General features: G+C 52.4%; 1 protein-coding gene across 3 annotated transcripts; it reads right to left on the bottom strand.

Annotated features, from left to right (window-relative positions):
* Positions 1-212: 212 nt before the first annotated feature.
* On the bottom strand, positions 213-12,501 carry Atf3 (activating transcription factor 3). 3 transcript variants are annotated; one of them, XM_028876790.2, is made up of 4 exons: positions 12,252-12,501; positions 6,036-6,279; positions 2,767-2,874; positions 213-1,624 (listed from the first exon to the last, which is right to left on the bottom strand). In XM_028876790.2, the coding sequence occupies exons 2-4, from the start codon at positions 6,273-6,275 to the stop codon at positions 1,427-1,429; spliced, it is 546 nt and encodes a 181-aa protein (XP_028732623.1). In that variant the 5' UTR covers positions 6,276-6,279; positions 12,252-12,501; the 3' UTR covers positions 213-1,426. The 3 variants fall into 3 exon arrangements, with proteins under 3 accessions (XP_028732623.1, XP_037067026.1, XP_037067025.1); XM_037211131.1 differs by lacking the exon at positions 12,252-12,501 and adding an exon at positions 9,466-9,642; XM_037211130.1 differs by lacking the exon at positions 12,252-12,501 and adding an exon at positions 9,223-9,371.
* Positions 12,502-17,534: the final 5,033 nt, after the last annotated feature.

The following is a 17,534-nucleotide window of genomic DNA, read 5'->3' as shown; positions in this document are numbered from 1 at the left end:
CTGTATGCATGTGGTACACAGACACGCGTGCAGGCAAAACACCCATACACATTAAAAAACAAACAAACAAAACAAAACCCCACTGCCCTACCTAGTGTTCTCCCCATGAACAAAGGAAGCCGTCCCCAAATACTCAGTGCTAATCACCCCATAACAGAGAGGCAGAGTGACTATTTTCAAAAGACTTGGTAGAAACCAGCACAACACTTAGGTTTACCATGTCTTATTCTGATATTTATTATGTTGACAGGCTAGGAATACTGGGATAAATAATACTTTCTCTCACAGAAAATTGTAATGATACAATTGAGTAAGATTAAATACTCTGAGGATTTCACAGAAACGCCAGAATTTTAACAGTAGCCAGAGTTCTGGTAGCCAGAGGGAGGGGCCTCCCAGCTGAAATGCTCTGGGCCATATCTCAAAAACAAAAACAATGCCATTATCATCCTACAGTGCAGAAAGAAGCCTGGTCCTGCACTTGGCTTCAAACACGCTTCTCCACGGGCTGTGGTTTCTGGCCGTGAGGAGAGGAAATGGAGTATCTCTGCCTCATCTAGTCTAGAACTCACTCCTGCCCCGTCACTGAGTGGGAAGGAAGAGTCCTACCCTTTGGAAGTTGGACTTTCTTTGTGCCTTCTTTCTGTGACATTGTAACAGTTCGCAGCCAAGGACCTGCTGTCGTGCCCAGGTTCTTCCTCAGTAGTGGGTACAGGGAGAGGAGGCGTCCTCTGTCAACACAAAGTGGCACAGCTGGCCATCAGGCCACTTTCACCCCTCTGGGCCAGGGAGGCTTACGTGGCCACCTGAATGCTTTTGAGGGATACTGTCCATGATGGCAGACTCCCAAACTCTCAGAAATCAGTTCTGATGAAACTCCCAGGAAAGTCCTGACGGTGTTGTGCAAGACAAAACCCAGCCAGCACAACGCCTGGCTCTGAAGCGAGCGCAGTCATTCTGGGGCGTAGCAGCGTATTTTCTAGAAGCACACCCTGGCCATTGGACAACCTCGATAATGAGCATTCCCGCTCCATATTCCCTAGGAAAGATGGTGTCAGCTGCAGTGGGGGACGTGGTCCCACCCCACCTACTGAGGCAGACACTTCTGCATGAATCCCATTAGTGGGCATCCTGCTTTGCTTGGGACCCCAGCCAGGGGCCAGTTAGATCATCTGAGAATGGCCAGGATGGTAAGGCCTAAATCCTGGAGTTAGTGAGACAAGGGATGCTCTTGCTCTGTGCCGCAGTTCACTCCGGGGCAGAATGGGACAACGCAGTAGGTACCACTGACCTTCCTGCCCCCACGGCTCTGGGCTGCTGAGGTTCTCGAAGTGCACAGGAAGCCAGCGTTCCAATGGCTTCAGGGTTCAGGGTGGAAAAGGAGGATTCAGTAAGGACTCCCCAGTTATCCCCCCGCCACCGCTGCTTAGCTCTGCAATGTTCCTTCTTTTATCTGCTGGATAAAGAGGTTCCTCTCATCTTCCGGAGTCCGCCCATTCTGAGCCCGGACGATACACGTGGGCCGGTGCAGGTTGAGCATGTATATCAAGTGCTGTTTCTCATTTTTCAACTCCTCAATTTGGGCCTTCAGCTCGGCATTCACACTTTCCAGCTTCTCTGACTCCTGAGGGACAATGGACAGAGGCATTATTGGAGGGAGCCAAAGATCGGGGAGGTAGGAGGAACCACCTGGAAACCACGGATGGGGCTCATCAAGCTGGAGAGGCCTGCTGGGGGAACCATCCTACCCCAAAGATGGGAGGTCACAACTAGGTGAGGGGTGGCACCGGCCCTGGAGAGGCCTCTGGAATTGGTGGTCATGTGAGCGGAGACTTGGAGATACCGCTGAACCAGACTGCCATGCTTGCTGAAACTGCCTTAGTACTGAGGGCTCAGAGAGGGTGGCTCCAGTCGGCTCTCAAGGGCACCTGGTCCCCACAGGGTCTGGGGAGCTGGGGAGAAATCCACACTGGTGGTGTAGTGTTTCCTTTGAATTTCTGATCCCACCAAGACTCTCATATCCACAGAAGTGTACTCAGAAACACAGAGCTTCCCAGGTTTTCACTGACCCTAAAGCAACAAGCAGAGATCCTAGGACCAGAGGCTAGCTCGAGTCTCTGCCAGAAGCTGGCCTGCACACACCCCGGGGAGCAGACATGGGCCCTGTGGAGACGGGGGCCTGCCTTGCCTGTGAACCCATGCTGTGAACCCCTCATGTTCTTTGTGGGGTGACAGCCTGCCAGGGGACTCAAAGCAGGGAGAAGGGAAGCAAGATGGAGACGCAGGCAGGAACACAGTATAAGTACTGCTTCCAGGTTACCGGAGCAAGCTGGAGAGTAAGAAAAGCTTGGCTTGAGAGTCATGGCAGTCGCAGGGTTTCATTGTTTTGTTTTATTTGGTGAAACTGGTGAACGAAGCCTCGTGAACCTGAAAGTCAGGACACTGCTGGGGGTATGTGTGCCACAGCGTGCATGTGGAGGTCGTCAGTCCTCTCCTTCCACGGTGGCTTCTGGGTATCGAACCCAGGTTGCTGGGCTTGCACGGCAAGCTCCTTGAAGGCAGCTTGCTAGCCCCGGATCCTGAAGTTTTTCAACCCACAGATCTTCACTCTGTGTACCCAGAGTCCCTCATCATGCTCACAGCATTGCTCCTTCCTCTGCCCACAGCTGGCATTTCTGCACCACCCACAACCCCCTCTGCCAACGGCACAAGGCCGATGAGGGCAGGTTGAGGCACCGTGCACGGGGCCGCCTGGCCAGCACTCACTTTCTGCAGGCACTCGGTCTTCTCTTTCTTCTTGTTTCGACACTTGGCGGCTGCAATCTTGTTTCTTTCCCGCCGCCTCCTTTTCCTCTCGTCTTCTTCAGGGGCCGCCTATAAAACCCCACAGGCACACAGTAAGCCACCAGGGACCCAAAATGCCAAGGCTGAGGGTATTTTGGTTTGGGGATCTTGTTTGTTTTTAATCACAATTGCGTATGTTTGTAAATCTATGTTTGTCTGTGTGTATGTCTACCACATGCATTCATGGTGCCTTCAGAGGCCAGAAGAGAGCGCTGGATCCCCCGGAGCTGGAGTCACAGGCTCCTGTGAGCCACCCAATGTGAACTCCGGTCCTCTGGAAGAGCAGCAAGTGCTCTTAACCACTGATCCACTTCTCCAGCCTCATGGTCTAGATTTTTGTGTGAACTCCCTACATACATGTGCATGCATACACTTGAAAATAAATAACAAAATCTAAAATCAAAATTCTATTCATTAATAGAATTACATTTGAAATTAGTAAATTAAAGTATAATCTACTTTAAAAATGCATTTGGATTTTGAAAGAATTTCAATTTTAAATTGGTAACTATTGATACTAATTGTAAGTGTGTCCTTTCCTCTGAGGCCAGGAATTACCTCCGATCACTCCCCGGCCACACTCTCCTGTTAGTAGTGCTGACTTGGGAAGTTACGAAACTTTTGGGGTGGGAGACGTGGCCAGCGGAGGTGGGAGACGTGGCCGGCGGAGGTGGGAGACGTGGCCGGAGGAGGCAGGTCATGGCACAAGGAGGGGAGGGTTGTAGTCTTAATCCACTTCTGAGCTTTGCTTTTTGAGCCACAAAGATGTGTACAAGCTCACCACTGTGCACAAGCTCTCCACTGTGCACAAGCTCTCACCACTGTGCACGAGCTCACCACTGTGCCCAAGCTCTCCACTGTGCACAAGCTCTCCACTGTGCACAAGCTCCCACCACTGTGTACAAGCTCCCACCACTGTGCACAAGCTCACCACTGTGCCCAAGCTCTCCACTGTGCACAAGCTCTCCACTGTGTACAAGCTCCCACCACTGTGCACAAGCTCCCACCACTGTGCACAGGCTCACCACTGTGCACAAGCTCCCACCACTGTGCACAAGCTCACCACTGTGCACAAGCTCCCACCACTGTGCACAAGCTCTCACCACTGTGCACAAGCTCTCACCACTGTGCACAAGCTCTCACCACTGTGTACACAAGTTCTCACCACTGTGCACAAGCTCTCACCACTGTACACAAGCTCTCACCACTGTGCACAAGCTCTCCACTGTGCCCAGCCACCATGTCTTACCCATGTGATGGACTGTATCTGTCCCCTGAACTGTGAGGGGACACTTCCCCAAATGTCACCATTCAGTCACAGTGACAGGAAGATAACTAACATCTGTCTTTACCCGGAGCACGAGGGCACACCCTTCCCATGAAGTCTGTGAGCTCCTGGAGCAGAGGGACTTGAGATCATCAATGGCACTAAAATGGTATTAACCCACAGCTGGATGCTACTGGGGGGTAGTGCACTGAACCACCTGTCGATTCAGCCAACAAATCACACTGATGTCCTGAGCCTCATTCTGGGTCAATACTGGGGCTTTCAGAGAACAGATCCCTGTCCAGCTTTGGGGAGTGCGGACCTCCGTGGATGTCCACCCAGACCCGACTCAGTCTATGGACTGATGAGCAATGGCCACATCTGGCCACTGAGCTCTGCTTAAGGCCAAAGTCCATGGTGGGCTGGCCGATGTCAGACGCTGTCAGCTTTAGGGGCCATGACTGACCCACTCCTGACCTTTCCCTATCCTTTTGGACCAGAAGACACTGACCGTGGATTGAGATGGAGGTCTCGCAATCTAGAGAAGCAAAGCTCAAGAGAGAATAAAGGAAGAGGAGTCTCTGTCTTTCATGTCTCAGGGCCACAGACCCAGCAAATACAAAACACACACACACACACACACACACACACACACACACACTCATGTCTCAGGGCCACAGACCCAGCAAATACAAAACACACACACACACACACACACACACACGCATGGTGGGTGCACAGAGAGATGGCTCAGTGGTTAAGAGCGCTTGCTGCTCTTGTGGGGAATTTGGGTTTGTTTCCCAGCACCCACATGGTGGCTCACAACTGTTAACTCTGGTTCCAGGGGACCCAAAACCCTCTTCTGGCCTCTGTGGGTACCAAGCATGCACACAGTGCACATACATTCATTAGTCTTCTCCAGAGACTCTCCAACTGTCCTGCCCTGTCCATCTACATGTCTATCTAGCCTCCCTACCCCCCCTTTTCCTACTACTGTATCTTGTTATTTCAAACTATATCATTTGGGGAAAAAAAAAAATCTCCCAGAATGTCCCAGACACTCTCCAGTACTGGACTTGATACCTGCAACTGTTTTGTGGTACCCTCTCTGACCTACTCAGAGTTAGCTGGGAGCACAGCTAATACCCCCAACGGCATCCATGGCAACAGCATCATAAATAATGCCTGTTCCCATTCATTGGATGCTGTGAGCCAGGTTCCCCTCAGACCTTCCACAAATGTCAGTCCTCGGCAGGAGAAATCAAACAGTCATGATTTATCCTGGATGCTAGAGATCAAACCCCAAACCTTACACTCACGGCTGAGCTGGGACCCCAGTCCTCAGCCTCCTTTTAGAGGCACAGCTTTCGCACCAGCTTCACCCCGAGCCCCAGGGCTGCAGTCACACACATAAGTAAGCCTGAACTATTCCCAACCCAGAAAGGCTAACAGAGGTGCCAGAGTTCATCTCTGATGCTCTTGAAGCAGCAAAGTCACAGCAACCACGGCTCAGTAACCAAGTCTATTATTCCAGGTGTCTTATGGGAAGATTGCTCAACACGGAACAGTGCATGTGCATGAGTGGGTGTGAGCCCAGAGCAAACACATGGTCTCCCAAGTCTGTGGGCATTGTTGCCAGCGAGAGGAGGGCTAACCTCCTGGTCCTTAGTCCCGGCGGTGATGAAAACACCATCAGACTCCACTTCTTGGAAAAGACTCCACACTAAACCCACATCTTCAAGCACCTGTTCATTCGTGTGTTCTAGGCTCTGTCCCACTATCCTTACACAACAGAATTGAACTCCCCAAGGGCAGTGCTTTTGTTGATTCTTTTCCCCGGCTCTAGCCTCCTGCATGCGCTGGCACATGGAGTGTGTGTGATAAACACGAACTTTGAGAATGGATGTGTGTTGGCGGAACCCACCTCCGATTTCGTGACTGACGTCTCCAGGGGTCTGTTGTTGACGGTAACGGACTCCAGCGCAGAGGACATCCGGTGGTACAGGTGCTTATTCTGGATGGCGAACCTCAGCTCTTCCTTGACAAAGGGTGTCAGGTTAGCAAAATCCTCAAATACCAGGGATCCAGGAGGTGAGAGGCAGGGGACGATGGCAGACGCACTGACTTCTGAGGCAGAGACCTGGCCTGGATGTTGAAGCATCATTTTGCTGAAAGAAAAAATTAAGCCCAAACTGCTTCAGGGGTCCTGGGGCATGGGATGCAACCGGGCCAAAGTGCAGCCCACCCCAAAGTCCCATCAGCCCCTGGGCTTCTGGTTTGTTTCATTTCATGCCCGTCTCTTGTCCATGGCTGGAGAAATTATAGGGAATAAGGGAGAACATATTACTGTTGTTTGGCTAAGTGAACATGTTGTCAAACTGTCTCCTAAGTATTTATGTGCATCCCCTGACCAGTGCCGTCCTCAACCCTGGCCAGCTTCGTCCTGCGGCACTTAACGCTGGCTGGGCAAAATACGGAGAAGAGGTGATTGTCAAGTGGTCTGTTCTAAACAGGTGCCCCCCCCCCCCACACACCACCCCCCCCACACACAACACACAGGAAGAAGGGGAAAGCGTTGTGAACTGCTGCTTTCTGGACATGACATGGCTGTGGTTACCTGCAGAGGACCCTGTAAGATTGAGCCTATCAACATTCCAGCATGGATTAGGTCCCAGCTTGAGGTCCCAACCCTAACCTAGGAGCTGTTAGCAGTGAACCCCTGCTGGTGAAAGGGGTCACTTAAATGCGGTCCTGTAGTCACAGGTTAAGTTGCCCATACTCCAGTAACTAACCCCAGAGCCATGCTCACGAAAGCAACGCTAATTAACATCAACAGACCACCAATTTTTTTCATGCTATCCTCATTGTGAATAAAACAAATTCTTAAAACACACAGCTCAAAGATGACTAAAGGTTTGAGAGGGCTGACTTTCCAAGCTCCTCTTCTATTTGTTTGCCTGGTATACAGAGTATACAAATGTGGCCTCAGTCCCCCAAGAGAAAAAAAAAAAAAAAACATTAAAAACCAAACACCAGCACCTTTTGGAATCCTGTTTTTAGTCTCCTTTTAAAAAAGAAACTGGAAAGACACCTGAAATCAAGACAAATCTGCCAGTGAGTGGAAGGAGAAGCAGGAAGTTGGGGCCTTGAATTCCACGACTCTGTGGCGGAAGTTTTTCCTGCAGGAAGCTGGGTGTGTTTCTTCAACCCAGTCCTTGGCAGGGGGTGGTAATGGTGGGAACTCAGGTCCTTTGGGAACAAGGAGCCCCTTTTTAATGAGAAGGTGGGAAAGAAAGGACTTCCCGGCAAGCAAGAGGGAAAGGGGGAAGAGCTGGGTTTATGGGGTGTCGTTTCCTCTGAGGTACAAGGAGAGAGGCTTGGGACAGGGGGTCCTGGGATGGGCCTGGTCACAAAGGAGCAGGCCGTTCAGCTCTGTAGGACTCAGTCTTCATCTGGAAACTGGCTCAGAACTCAACCCAAGCCAGCAAACCACTGCAGAAACTCTGTCCCCGAGCCGGGCCCAGCACTGGCCCACGATGCCTGCTGACCAGGTGGACAACTGAATAAACAAAGTAGGGATGAAGTAGGCCTACCAAACGGCCTCCTCATTCTACAGGCCTGCAAAGCCACAGGGTCACCAGGCCTCCTCATTCTATAGGTGACCCTGCAAAGCCACAGGGTCACCAAAGGGACATCAAGGGCAGAAGCAGTCTGGAAAAACACCCTGACGTCGGCTGCTTTCCCAGCAGGGACTCCCACCCTTCCCGAAGCAGGAGCAGTGGGTGAGCAGAAACAGAAGGACTGCGTTTGCCTGCAGTGGTCAGTCAAGTCCCAGAGGACAGGAAGTCTTCCGGCAAACTTCCCACGTTAAAGGAAAACCTATCTACCTGTCTCCTTTGAGCCTTGCGAGAGCCCGATGCTGTTAAACCCGGTCCCATGTACGTGAGTTAACTGAGGCTACGTTAACACGGGATAGTACCGGGCACGGGGGTTCATTTTGCTTGGCTGCAGAACTCATGGCCTGAATTTATACGCTGCATACCCGAATATCTTACTTCCCTCAACAACAAACAACAAACAAACAAACAAACAAAAACCCAGAGCAAAAGTTTGGAGGGTGAGTGGAAGCAGACAGGAAGTCCAGAAAGAAAGCGTGGCGGGGGTACTAAGCAACAATTCCCAGGGAACCCCTGAACTCTGTTCAAAGAATTGCTAGTCTTTTTATATCGGGTACACACTCAGCTACTGCCTGCATCCAGGTGTAAGTTTAAAAGGGCTGTTTTATCCATAAAGTTCCCAAACCAGTACTAGAAGAAAAAAAAAATAAGATTTGGAGACCACTTAGTTACGTGTTGTGACAATCCCCCAGTGGCTTCTTTTTCCTCCCCAAAGGTAGGCTGTTAACAAGTACCCCATTTCCCCAAGAGTGGTGTGAGGGACTAAGAAAATCAGGGGGCCCTGGAAAACATCCGTGCCACCAGGAGCGACACCAGTACCTCCGCAGGATCTCCTGCAGAGGGCTGGCTGCTCTCCCGTGGAGACTCAGTGGGGTCTGTCGGGTCACCTTTTCTGATGTTAAACGCTCCTCCGAAGGGTCCCTGTCGGTGGAGATCTAAGGCCCACAGGTGGAGGCAGAAATTCCAGACCAGCAAATGCTGCCCTCCACTAGCCAGAAGAACTCAAGAAATGCATACAATTCTCTCCCAAACAGCAGGCGCCGAGACTGAAGGTCCCTTCACTGACTCCTGTCAACTCTGATCCTCTGGCTTCTGAAGCCAGAGGTTCAGCATCCTCCCAATCACCCTCACTTCCCCCTGCTTTCCAGTTTTACTCAAAACAAAACAAAACAACCAGCTAAGGGATGGAATTCAGAGCTGCCACTGGCCTGGCCTTCGTTTGCAGGACTGGATGGCTCATCTGCACTTAGAGTCTGAGCCACAGAAGTTGAGTTCGTCCCTTTAGACACCCAGCTAAGTTTCCTAGTGAGCGCCTGGGGCTTAGAGTCTGCTGTCTGGGACTTTCCCCCATCCTCCTTAGAGTAAAGACAGGAAGAAACCGAGGAATGTCAGTGGTATGGAATGCTTTTGTGAAAAGCTGGGGGTGGGGCTTACTTGGGGAGACAGCACGTAGTAAAGTTGTCAAGAAAGCCTTTCTGGTAATCAGGTGGCTCCATCTGTAAAGATTCCGGCTCCTGTTCTTTCTGGTTGTCTTGGATAGTCACCTCCAGAGAGTCAGCCTAGAGTCAGGCTGTGTCCTCCAGGGAAACAAAGTCTAAAACTTGGGCTGTTTTCAGGGGCCCTCTACCACACCCAGCATAGCAAAGAGGGAGAGCTGAGTGAACTCTCTACACTGACCATAAAACTGTCTTCTGGATTTGCTTCAGGACTGGCGTTCTGTTTCTGCTTCATGACTTCCAATCAGAAGCTCTGTCATATCGTTGGCCACATCATTTTCAAGAAAGTGAAACTTCACTCTTTTATTTAACTAGAAATTCAGCTCCTAGATTTTTATTTCCGAGTAGTTACGATGGCTTTGAAATTTCACTTTTGATTTCCACTTCCTTCCACTGGAGCCATCTGCAAGCCAACCTGTTAGTCGGGAGTGGGTAGCCGCCTTTCCCTGGCTCTCCACATCCTGTCTGTCTCCTGCTCGCTCGCAGGCTAGGAGTGCAAGGCTGAGCTTCAGGGTCAGTAACTTATCTCCAGGTCTCTGACTGCCACCCACTAGCTGACCACCCACCCACTCGGGAGCTGGAGGCTCTCTGACCTTCAGAACCTATCTGAAAACTGTGAATGAGGTTGCCAATACCCTCCCTGGCTGTGAAGAAAAACACATCACACACACACACACACACACACACACACACACACACACACACACACACGCATACTTGAAAACATAAGAGATCGTCACCCACACACACATTCGGACTCCACCTTCCCCTACAGAGAAGCTGATTTGGTTGTCTATTCAGTGTAGTTCTATTCGTGGGGAACTGACTGGAACCTGAGAATTTCAGGTCAATCTGTCAACAGGTATACGGTCCTGAGTTCCTGAGACACAGGTAATTTCCACTCCGCTATTGCTGACATCAGCACATCTCCATTGCTGTTGTGTTCTTCAGAGATTGCGAGTTTTCACAAGAAATCATTTCTCTCTTGAAGTTTCTGTGGTGTCCTGGCCATGTCCCTCCTGCCCTGGCTGGATTACCCTGGAGCCAGTCCTTAGGAATCAATCACATAGGCTCTGGCTAAAGGTGCCTGTCAGAGGGACCCAGCCTTAGAATTGTCTAGATCAGATCCTCATTTTGTTCTCATTTAATAAACTGAGGTCCAGGAAGGGAAGCGAGTTTGCCTAAACTCACACGAGCTGGAGGGTGGTCCAGTCCAGCCAAGCTGCTGAAACCACGTTCTGCGACCCATCAGTTTCAAGACAGCAACCATAGGCAGAGCCGTCAAGCAGCAGGTCAAGAGTCCCACACCTGGAACCTTCACAGAGGAGGCTTTGACGACAGGAAGGGGTCACATAAGAAATGGGTGTGCAGAGAAGGGATTTAGATGGTCACAGACAGCTGGGCGCTCTTCTCCACCTGGTCAGCAACCTCTGAAACCTCAGATAGAAACAACCGCAACCTCGCCCCAGGCAAGAGCCTGTCTGTGGTAACATTATCCCACAACAAATGCTACATGCAAAACATGTGCTCTCTTGATGACACATGCCTGTAATCTCAGCACTTAGGAACTGAGGCTGGAGGATTGCTATGAGTTTGAAGGGAGCCTGGGTTACATGGGGAGACCCTGTCTCAAGAAAGCCAAACAAGGAAGGGGAGAATAAAAATTTTAAATAATTGAGCTTGGCAATTCCTTTAATTTATGAGAAAGCCTGCGATCTACATAATTAATTTAAGGAAAATAAAATGGCTAGGAGGAAAATTTAAAAGTGGGATTTGAAAATGAGAGTGGGGTCGGAGCAGAGAACCGAGCAAGGGAAGGAAGAAAGGAGGCAGGGATGGCGAGGAAGCCCCTTCTCTTCCTGCCTCAGAGAATGGTTAGTACACCGGGTGGGAAGCCGCTCTCTCACTCCAGATCCCTTCCTGGCTCCTTGTATTTCCGTTATTTCACTCTAAAACTGAAAATCTTCAGTCAAAACCTGGCCATATGAACCACACAGCACACGGTAATCTCAGCACTTGGGAGGCTGTGGCAGGGGGATCACCAGGAGTTTAAGGGCAGTCTGGATTACAGAGTGAAAACAACTCCCAACACAACACACATATACAACAAACAAAACACACCACACACACCACACACACACACACACACAACCACACACACACGCTTGTGCAAGTGGTTCACACCCGGTCCCTCCACCCCTTCGATCCAGTCCCCGAGGTTCTCTTCGACTACACAAAGCAAAGAAATCCAAGGACCGGTTAAAGAAAGCCAGAGCCACAGCAACGGCGAGAGAGGCTGGAGCTGACGCCCCAAGCCCAGCCGCCGGACTTTCAGCGGGTGCCGAGACCTCTCCGCACTCCGCCCGGGGCAGCGCGATACCAGCGCTCGCCGCCTCCAAACTAATCCCAACTCACTTTTCGCTCGCAGCTCTCTACGCGGTCCCGCCGCCGAGAGCTCTCGCTCCCGGGAGCGCAAGGCGACCTCCAGCGGCTGTGCCGGGACCTCGGACCGAGCGTTCCTTCCCCATTCATTTCGCTCGGTCCCGGGAGCAGCGCTTCCACCAGCCGCGGCCACCGCGCCTCTCTGCGGAGTCAGGAGGGACCGGCTCCGGCGTCCGGCCAGCAAGTGAGGGACGAGTGGACCGCGATCTCGAGGGTGTGGGTCACCCCCGCGCACCAGCACCTACCACCCACCCAGACGACCTCTCCTAGCTACAGGCTGAGAGCGCGCGATCTCCTCCGTCCCTGGGCATCTTTCACGCCTCGAAAGAGAAAGTTCGTTCTTTCACTTTACTAGAAACTTTATCTCAACTCGGAGCGGCAGCGCCAAGGAGCAGTTCAGCTGAGCGACTGTAGCGCGGGAGATTAGGGCTCCAGTCCCGGGTGGCTCAGGGGTCCCGGGACTGGTCACTAGAGGGGAGGGGAGAAGGGAAGGGCGGCTCTCCACTGCGTAGCTCTAATGCTCACCTCCAGTCTCCGCTCGGGGCGGCCAGGGTCCAGAGAGCGGCCAGAGGCGGGCGGTGTGTCCCGCCGGCGGGCGAGCAGCAAGGACTCGGTGGGAGCGCGGAGTGGCCGGGAGGCTCCGCCGGGGAAGCACCGTGCCCAGCGCGCCTCGCAGAGTGAGACTGTGGCTGAGAGCGCGTTGCATCACCCCTTTTATAGCCCTCGCGACGGCAAGGCGCTCGCTGAACTCCAGGTTACCAATCCCAGGCTGACGTAATGCTATTAATAGCTTCCAGGGAAAACTGGCCAGAGGAGGGCCGAGGGCGGGCTAAGGGTGGGTGGAGACCGCGGAGTTGGTGATGCAAGTGCGAGAAGGGGCGGTCACCGAGCGTCCTGCGCGCCTCGCACGCCCGGGACACACACACACGCCGCGCCATCTCTCTCCATATCAGGCCCGGAGTCGCCCGGGCGCACCGCCAGTTGTGCGTATTCGCCGCTGCGTGTTCCAGGCATGAGCCAATGGTGCCCAAGCCAGCGGCATGACTCCACCGCCTGGCATCTCTCCCTCTGCTAGGTTGGGGAAGGGGGAGGGGTGCTCGGGAGGCGGGTCCTGGCGGTGGCCCAGACTAGGTGAAGCTGGGAAGCGGCACGACCTTTCTCAAAAATGCGTCGTCATTTTTCTAAAACTTCAGGAAAAAAGCGCCTTCTCTGGCCAGCGGCTTTGCTCAAGGAGGGGGCAGGGACGGGGGAGAGGTGACAATCTCCCGCGTGAAGTAGGTGCCCAAAGTTACCCTCCGGTGAATCCACACCGTTACCCGCCTGTGTGACCTCCGCCGCCGCGGGCCCCGCTAGCAGCCGTGGTTAACGCAGACGTGGGGCGGGCCTCGTGCTCCCACGCCCGCGCCCCCCGCACACGCAGGGGCCTCCAGACTCGCTAGGAACCGGAGCTGCTAGTGATAGGACGCTGTCAGTTTGGTTTGGGGTTTTTAGTAACAACCACAAAACATTTTAAATGAACAGGGAATTCTCAGCGAAAGCAAGAGGAGGAAAGATCTGGGGCGATCAGAGGCCACCCAGCGCAGGGCTAAGGAGGGTTGGGGCAAGACGGCTGGGGAGCCTGGGCAAGAGGACGCTCTGATCTTCACGCGCCCGGCCTTGGCAGAGGTGGGGAGCAGGGGGTCCTCCTGGATGTCAGGAAATGTTCAGAAAAAGACCACCTCCGGGTTTCTAGTTTCTGTCTGCAGGGACAGAGAGCTGTGCTGCGACCCTGCCGCCCGGTTCAAGTCGGAACGTAGGGCCCTCTGTCCTCAAATCTGGTGGCGGGAAAATGGGACGTAGGGCTCGAGTTTCAAGCCGAGACCTCGGCAGAACTGGGTCTGAACCTTGAAAACAGGTTCCTGATTCTGAGCCAGTAATTCCGAAGGACTCGGCTGAGCGCAATACCCCGGGAGGGTCTCTCTAGCTCACCAAGGGCTAGAGGAGCGCACGAATGCGGCCCAGGACTCGCACACCTGCCCGGGAAGCCTGCGGGCACACATGGGGCAGGACGCGGAGATGCAAAGACAGAGGCACCTGTTAACACCTGCCTTTGAGGGAAGGCGATCAGAAGTCACCGAGTGGTAGTTTAGGAAAGTAGCGGAATTGTCCGGGTGCCGCTGCCCCATAGCACCTGCCACCTGGATTGTTACAGTCGTAAGGGAAAGTCTCAGTCTCTCTCTTACACACACACACACACACACCACACACCACACACACCACACACACACACCGCGTTACACCCTAAGGAACTGATGTCCCTTGAGACAGATAATTTGGACAGAATCAAGTTCTCTGCACCCGGGTTCCTCCAGCCAAGCCAGAGCCTCGCCTTCACAGGCCCCTGCCCTGCCCTCCAGCCAGGCCCCCCGAACTCTCTCCGCCCCGCCAGCCGGGAAAGCCTGAGGTGGTTTCCATCCCGGGGATCCTCGTCGATCCTGCCAGGATCTGACGCGATTGCAGTAGTGTGGCGCGGGAAGCGCCGGGCGGTGTTTTGCTTTGGTTTTTGCCTTGGTAACGGCTCTCGGAGCCACACCCTCCGTCTCCCACGCCCACACCCTGTTCCACACCTCCACGGCCCGCCCTTCAGCCGACCTGGCAGGCAGGTAAACCCCGGGCGTGTCGGCACAACCCCGAAGAATGCTAGGTGCCTAGAAATGAAAGTCACTTGGGATCTCCACTTATCCGTCCCAGCTCTGTACAGGCTGCCCTCGAATAAACAGCACCACTGTACCGTGAGACAAGGAGATGGGGGGACACACGAAGCACCGCCCCCCCAGCTGTTGTGAACCCCTACAGAAATCCTTAACTGTTCTACGGATTAAACTGCGGTTCCATTAATACCCGAGCCAGACTGTGGATGGAGGTCGGTCCTGTCCTCAAGGGGAAGACCAGCGCCCTCGGAACAGTGGAAGGGTCTCGTGGACCGACAAAGTCCGCAGAACGCGGAGGACGCCTTGTGGTGCCCCCACCCAGTCTTTCTGCTGTTCTAACCATTAGCTTTCAATCTCCAAGTCGCACCTGGATGGAAACGCTCTCAATTGTTTACAGAGCTCCGAGTCTGCCATCCTCCGCCTCCTCTCCTACTGAAACCCTAAAAGCGATAAGACTCTCCAGGGAGTGTCTGCCACCCCACTTCCCCAACTTGAATGAAACTCCTATCCAGGCAAACAAAAGCACTTTCTGCCTGCCTCGGTCCCCTGGGCTCCCAGGAGACTCGTAAGCGGCTGAGAAAAACGGAAAGGAAGACCCCCCCCCCCCAAGATTTGGGCCAAAGGAACTCGTCAACATCTGAGTCCCCTCGCTCCTCAGTTTACCCTGACTTGATGTCATGTGTCTAGCGCGCGCACTCTCCCACTAAGCACGGTCGCGCCACGCAGAGGGGCATGACAAGCTCCGGCACCCAAATCGCTTGCAGACACCAAGGCAAAGGAATCCCTCTCCAGCCAGAGCTGTAAGCCCTGGCTAGCGTGATTTCAGGGGTTAATCCTCAGTCAAAGAGGGTTATGCGGAAACTTGAATGTTGTGGAAGTTTTCGCCAGAGAACCGCCCGCCGGGGGAGCCCGTATGCAGATCCGCTCCGGTCTGTTTTGCTGAGTGAGATAAGAATTGGAGATTTCATGCTGGGGCATGTACCAAAGGAAGAGGGAAAATTAAAAGGGGAGGGGAAGGAGCCAGGCAGCTAAAAACAGTCCCCTCGTGGCAACCAAAACTAAACACAAAAACATTGCAAGGAGCCAAAAGCAAAAAAGGAAAAGTTCAGAGATATTTAAAGGTTTTTGCAGTTCAGTGGGCGATCCCTTTCCACATTCCTCTGCCTCCTTAACTATGTTCTTCAGACTCCGAAGCTGTATTTGCTCAGAGAACTCTAGAAACGAGTTACCATATCCAGGGCAGCTTGAGTTGACCACCTGGCCTGACTGTGCACGGATCTCGACCTCACTTCTTCACTTGGAAAGGGAGAGGGGAGGGTTTTTTCCCCAGCCCATGCTCTTGGCCAAGTTGAATGTGGGAACTACTAATTTAAGTCTTTAAAGTACATCCTCAGGAAAAGAGGCCGCACACAGTGGGAGCTGAAGTGTGGGAGGCCCTGACTGGAGTGTGGATGCTGCGCTTAGCCGCCATGTCCCCTCGGTAGTCCCACTCATTTCATCTCCAGGTTTACATCTCCCCCTAACTGAAGAAAACAAAAAGACCCCACTGAGAATGGGCACAGTCAGAGTCTTTAATTGTGGATTTCTTTCTGGGGTACCCTCTGTCCCCTTCATTAGTGAGAAGCTGAGGATGGTATCTGATAACACCTCACGACAATCATGAGGGGGGGCTGGGATGAGATCCCCTTCCCCTCAGAAGCAGCAGGAGTTGTAAGGAGTAGAAAGCCTTGTTCTCCATCCATCACAACTAGTCAGACACTGGTGCTGGAGGATGGTGGCAAAGCACCCTGGGCTGGGCTGGGGGTTCCAATACCCTTCCAGTTCTGCCTTTTTTAACTTGAGAAAGGTAGGTCCTCTTTCAGGGCTTCCACTTGTTGTTATGGAGGCCCCTGACTGGACTAGGAGGGTCCTGAATGGAGTCCTCTTCTCCCAAAGCCCCCAGCTGCCTTGCAGACCTGTGTGAGGCGAAGAGCTGGCTCTGGGAAAGCTGTTGCACGGGACGCGACTGACCCACTTTGCAGTCGTATTTCTCTAGAAAGTATGGCTGAGAAGTGCTGTCAGACCTGGTCCTCAGACACAGCCTGTCCTCTCTCCCCCCAGTCACTGTCAATGTCTCTAAAACTTAACCCATGTGGGTACCCAGCCAGAGGGGAGCTCACCATAGCGCCGAGGCAGGGACTGCATCTTTTGAGGACATCTTGCATATAGACATGAACTTTGGAGCACAGGGCCAAATCTAGGTAGCAGCTATTCCCTTTATGAGAGCAGATCCTAGGGCCCTAGGAACCTGAGATGAGGTTGTAGAAGCTCCAGTGTTAGCAGGACAGAGCAGGTCTGAGACATGTCCACAGGTGGACCTCCCAGCACTGGGTGAGTTTGCAAGTCATAAACATACTATCTCAGCTTGCCAATCCACAAACGGTTATTTAACATTAATGCCCCTTAAAGCATTGGTATAAAAATCAGATGACATAATAATAGATGTGAAAGTGAGTTGAAACAGTTTTAAAAACTATACTGACAGGCTCATAGCTGGACATGGCAGTACATGCTTGTTATCGGAACACATGTGGGACTGAGAGAGAGAGGCAGAAAGTTTGAGGCCCCTTGTGATGTACAGCCCTTGGACATCAGCCCGGGCTCCACAGCAAGGTTCTGTCCCTAAAAACAAAAGCAAGCTTCTCTTACAATAATATTTTTGCCATTATGAGAATTAGGGGGGAAGACAAGAGAAAAAAAAAACATACCTATAATCTCAGACTATCAGTATTGTGACGTATCTTTCTGGCTTTTCTCCTCATACATATGGTTTTAAAACATACTCGTGGTTTTATATTTGCAACTTCAGACCTGTTCTTTTGATTATCACTGGATGTGCATGATGTTTATTGCCATCATTTTTTTCTGCTTAAAAACATGTCCATTTTATTGTAAGACAGAGCACACATACTGATGTTTCATAGAACAAATATATGTAGATTTAAATAATAAAATACACTGAAGATTGCCGTCCTGTCTAAGAAGTAGACTGCCACCTCCAGTGTTTAGAAGCCTGCATATGGCCCTACTGACATCATCTGCCCCTCCTCCCAATGAGACCCTCCAAAGGGAACCACTT

Source organism: Peromyscus leucopus, chromosome 15 (genome assembly GCF_004664715.2).
Source record: "Peromyscus leucopus breed LL Stock chromosome 15, UCI_PerLeu_2.1, whole genome shotgun sequence".
Taxonomy (NCBI): Eukaryota; Metazoa; Chordata; class Mammalia; order Rodentia; family Cricetidae; genus Peromyscus; species Peromyscus leucopus.
This window is presented reverse-complemented; position numbering and strand designations above follow the sequence as displayed.

Bases quoted from the DNA above. Each gene is read 5' to 3' on its own strand.
- Atf3 (XM_037211130.1), bottom strand. From the start codon at position 9,284: ATGGAGCCACCTGATTACCAGAAAGGCTTTCTTGACAACTTTACTACG. The intron at 2,875-6,035 runs GTGGGTTCCGCC...GGGGTTTTATAG, and splicing joins CGTCAGTCACGAAATCGGAG to GCGGCCCCTGAAGAAGACGA. The intron at 1,625-2,766 runs GTGAGTGCTGGC...ATTGTCCCTCAG, and splicing joins AGACCGAGTGCCTGCAGAAA to GAGTCAGAGAAGCTGGAAAG.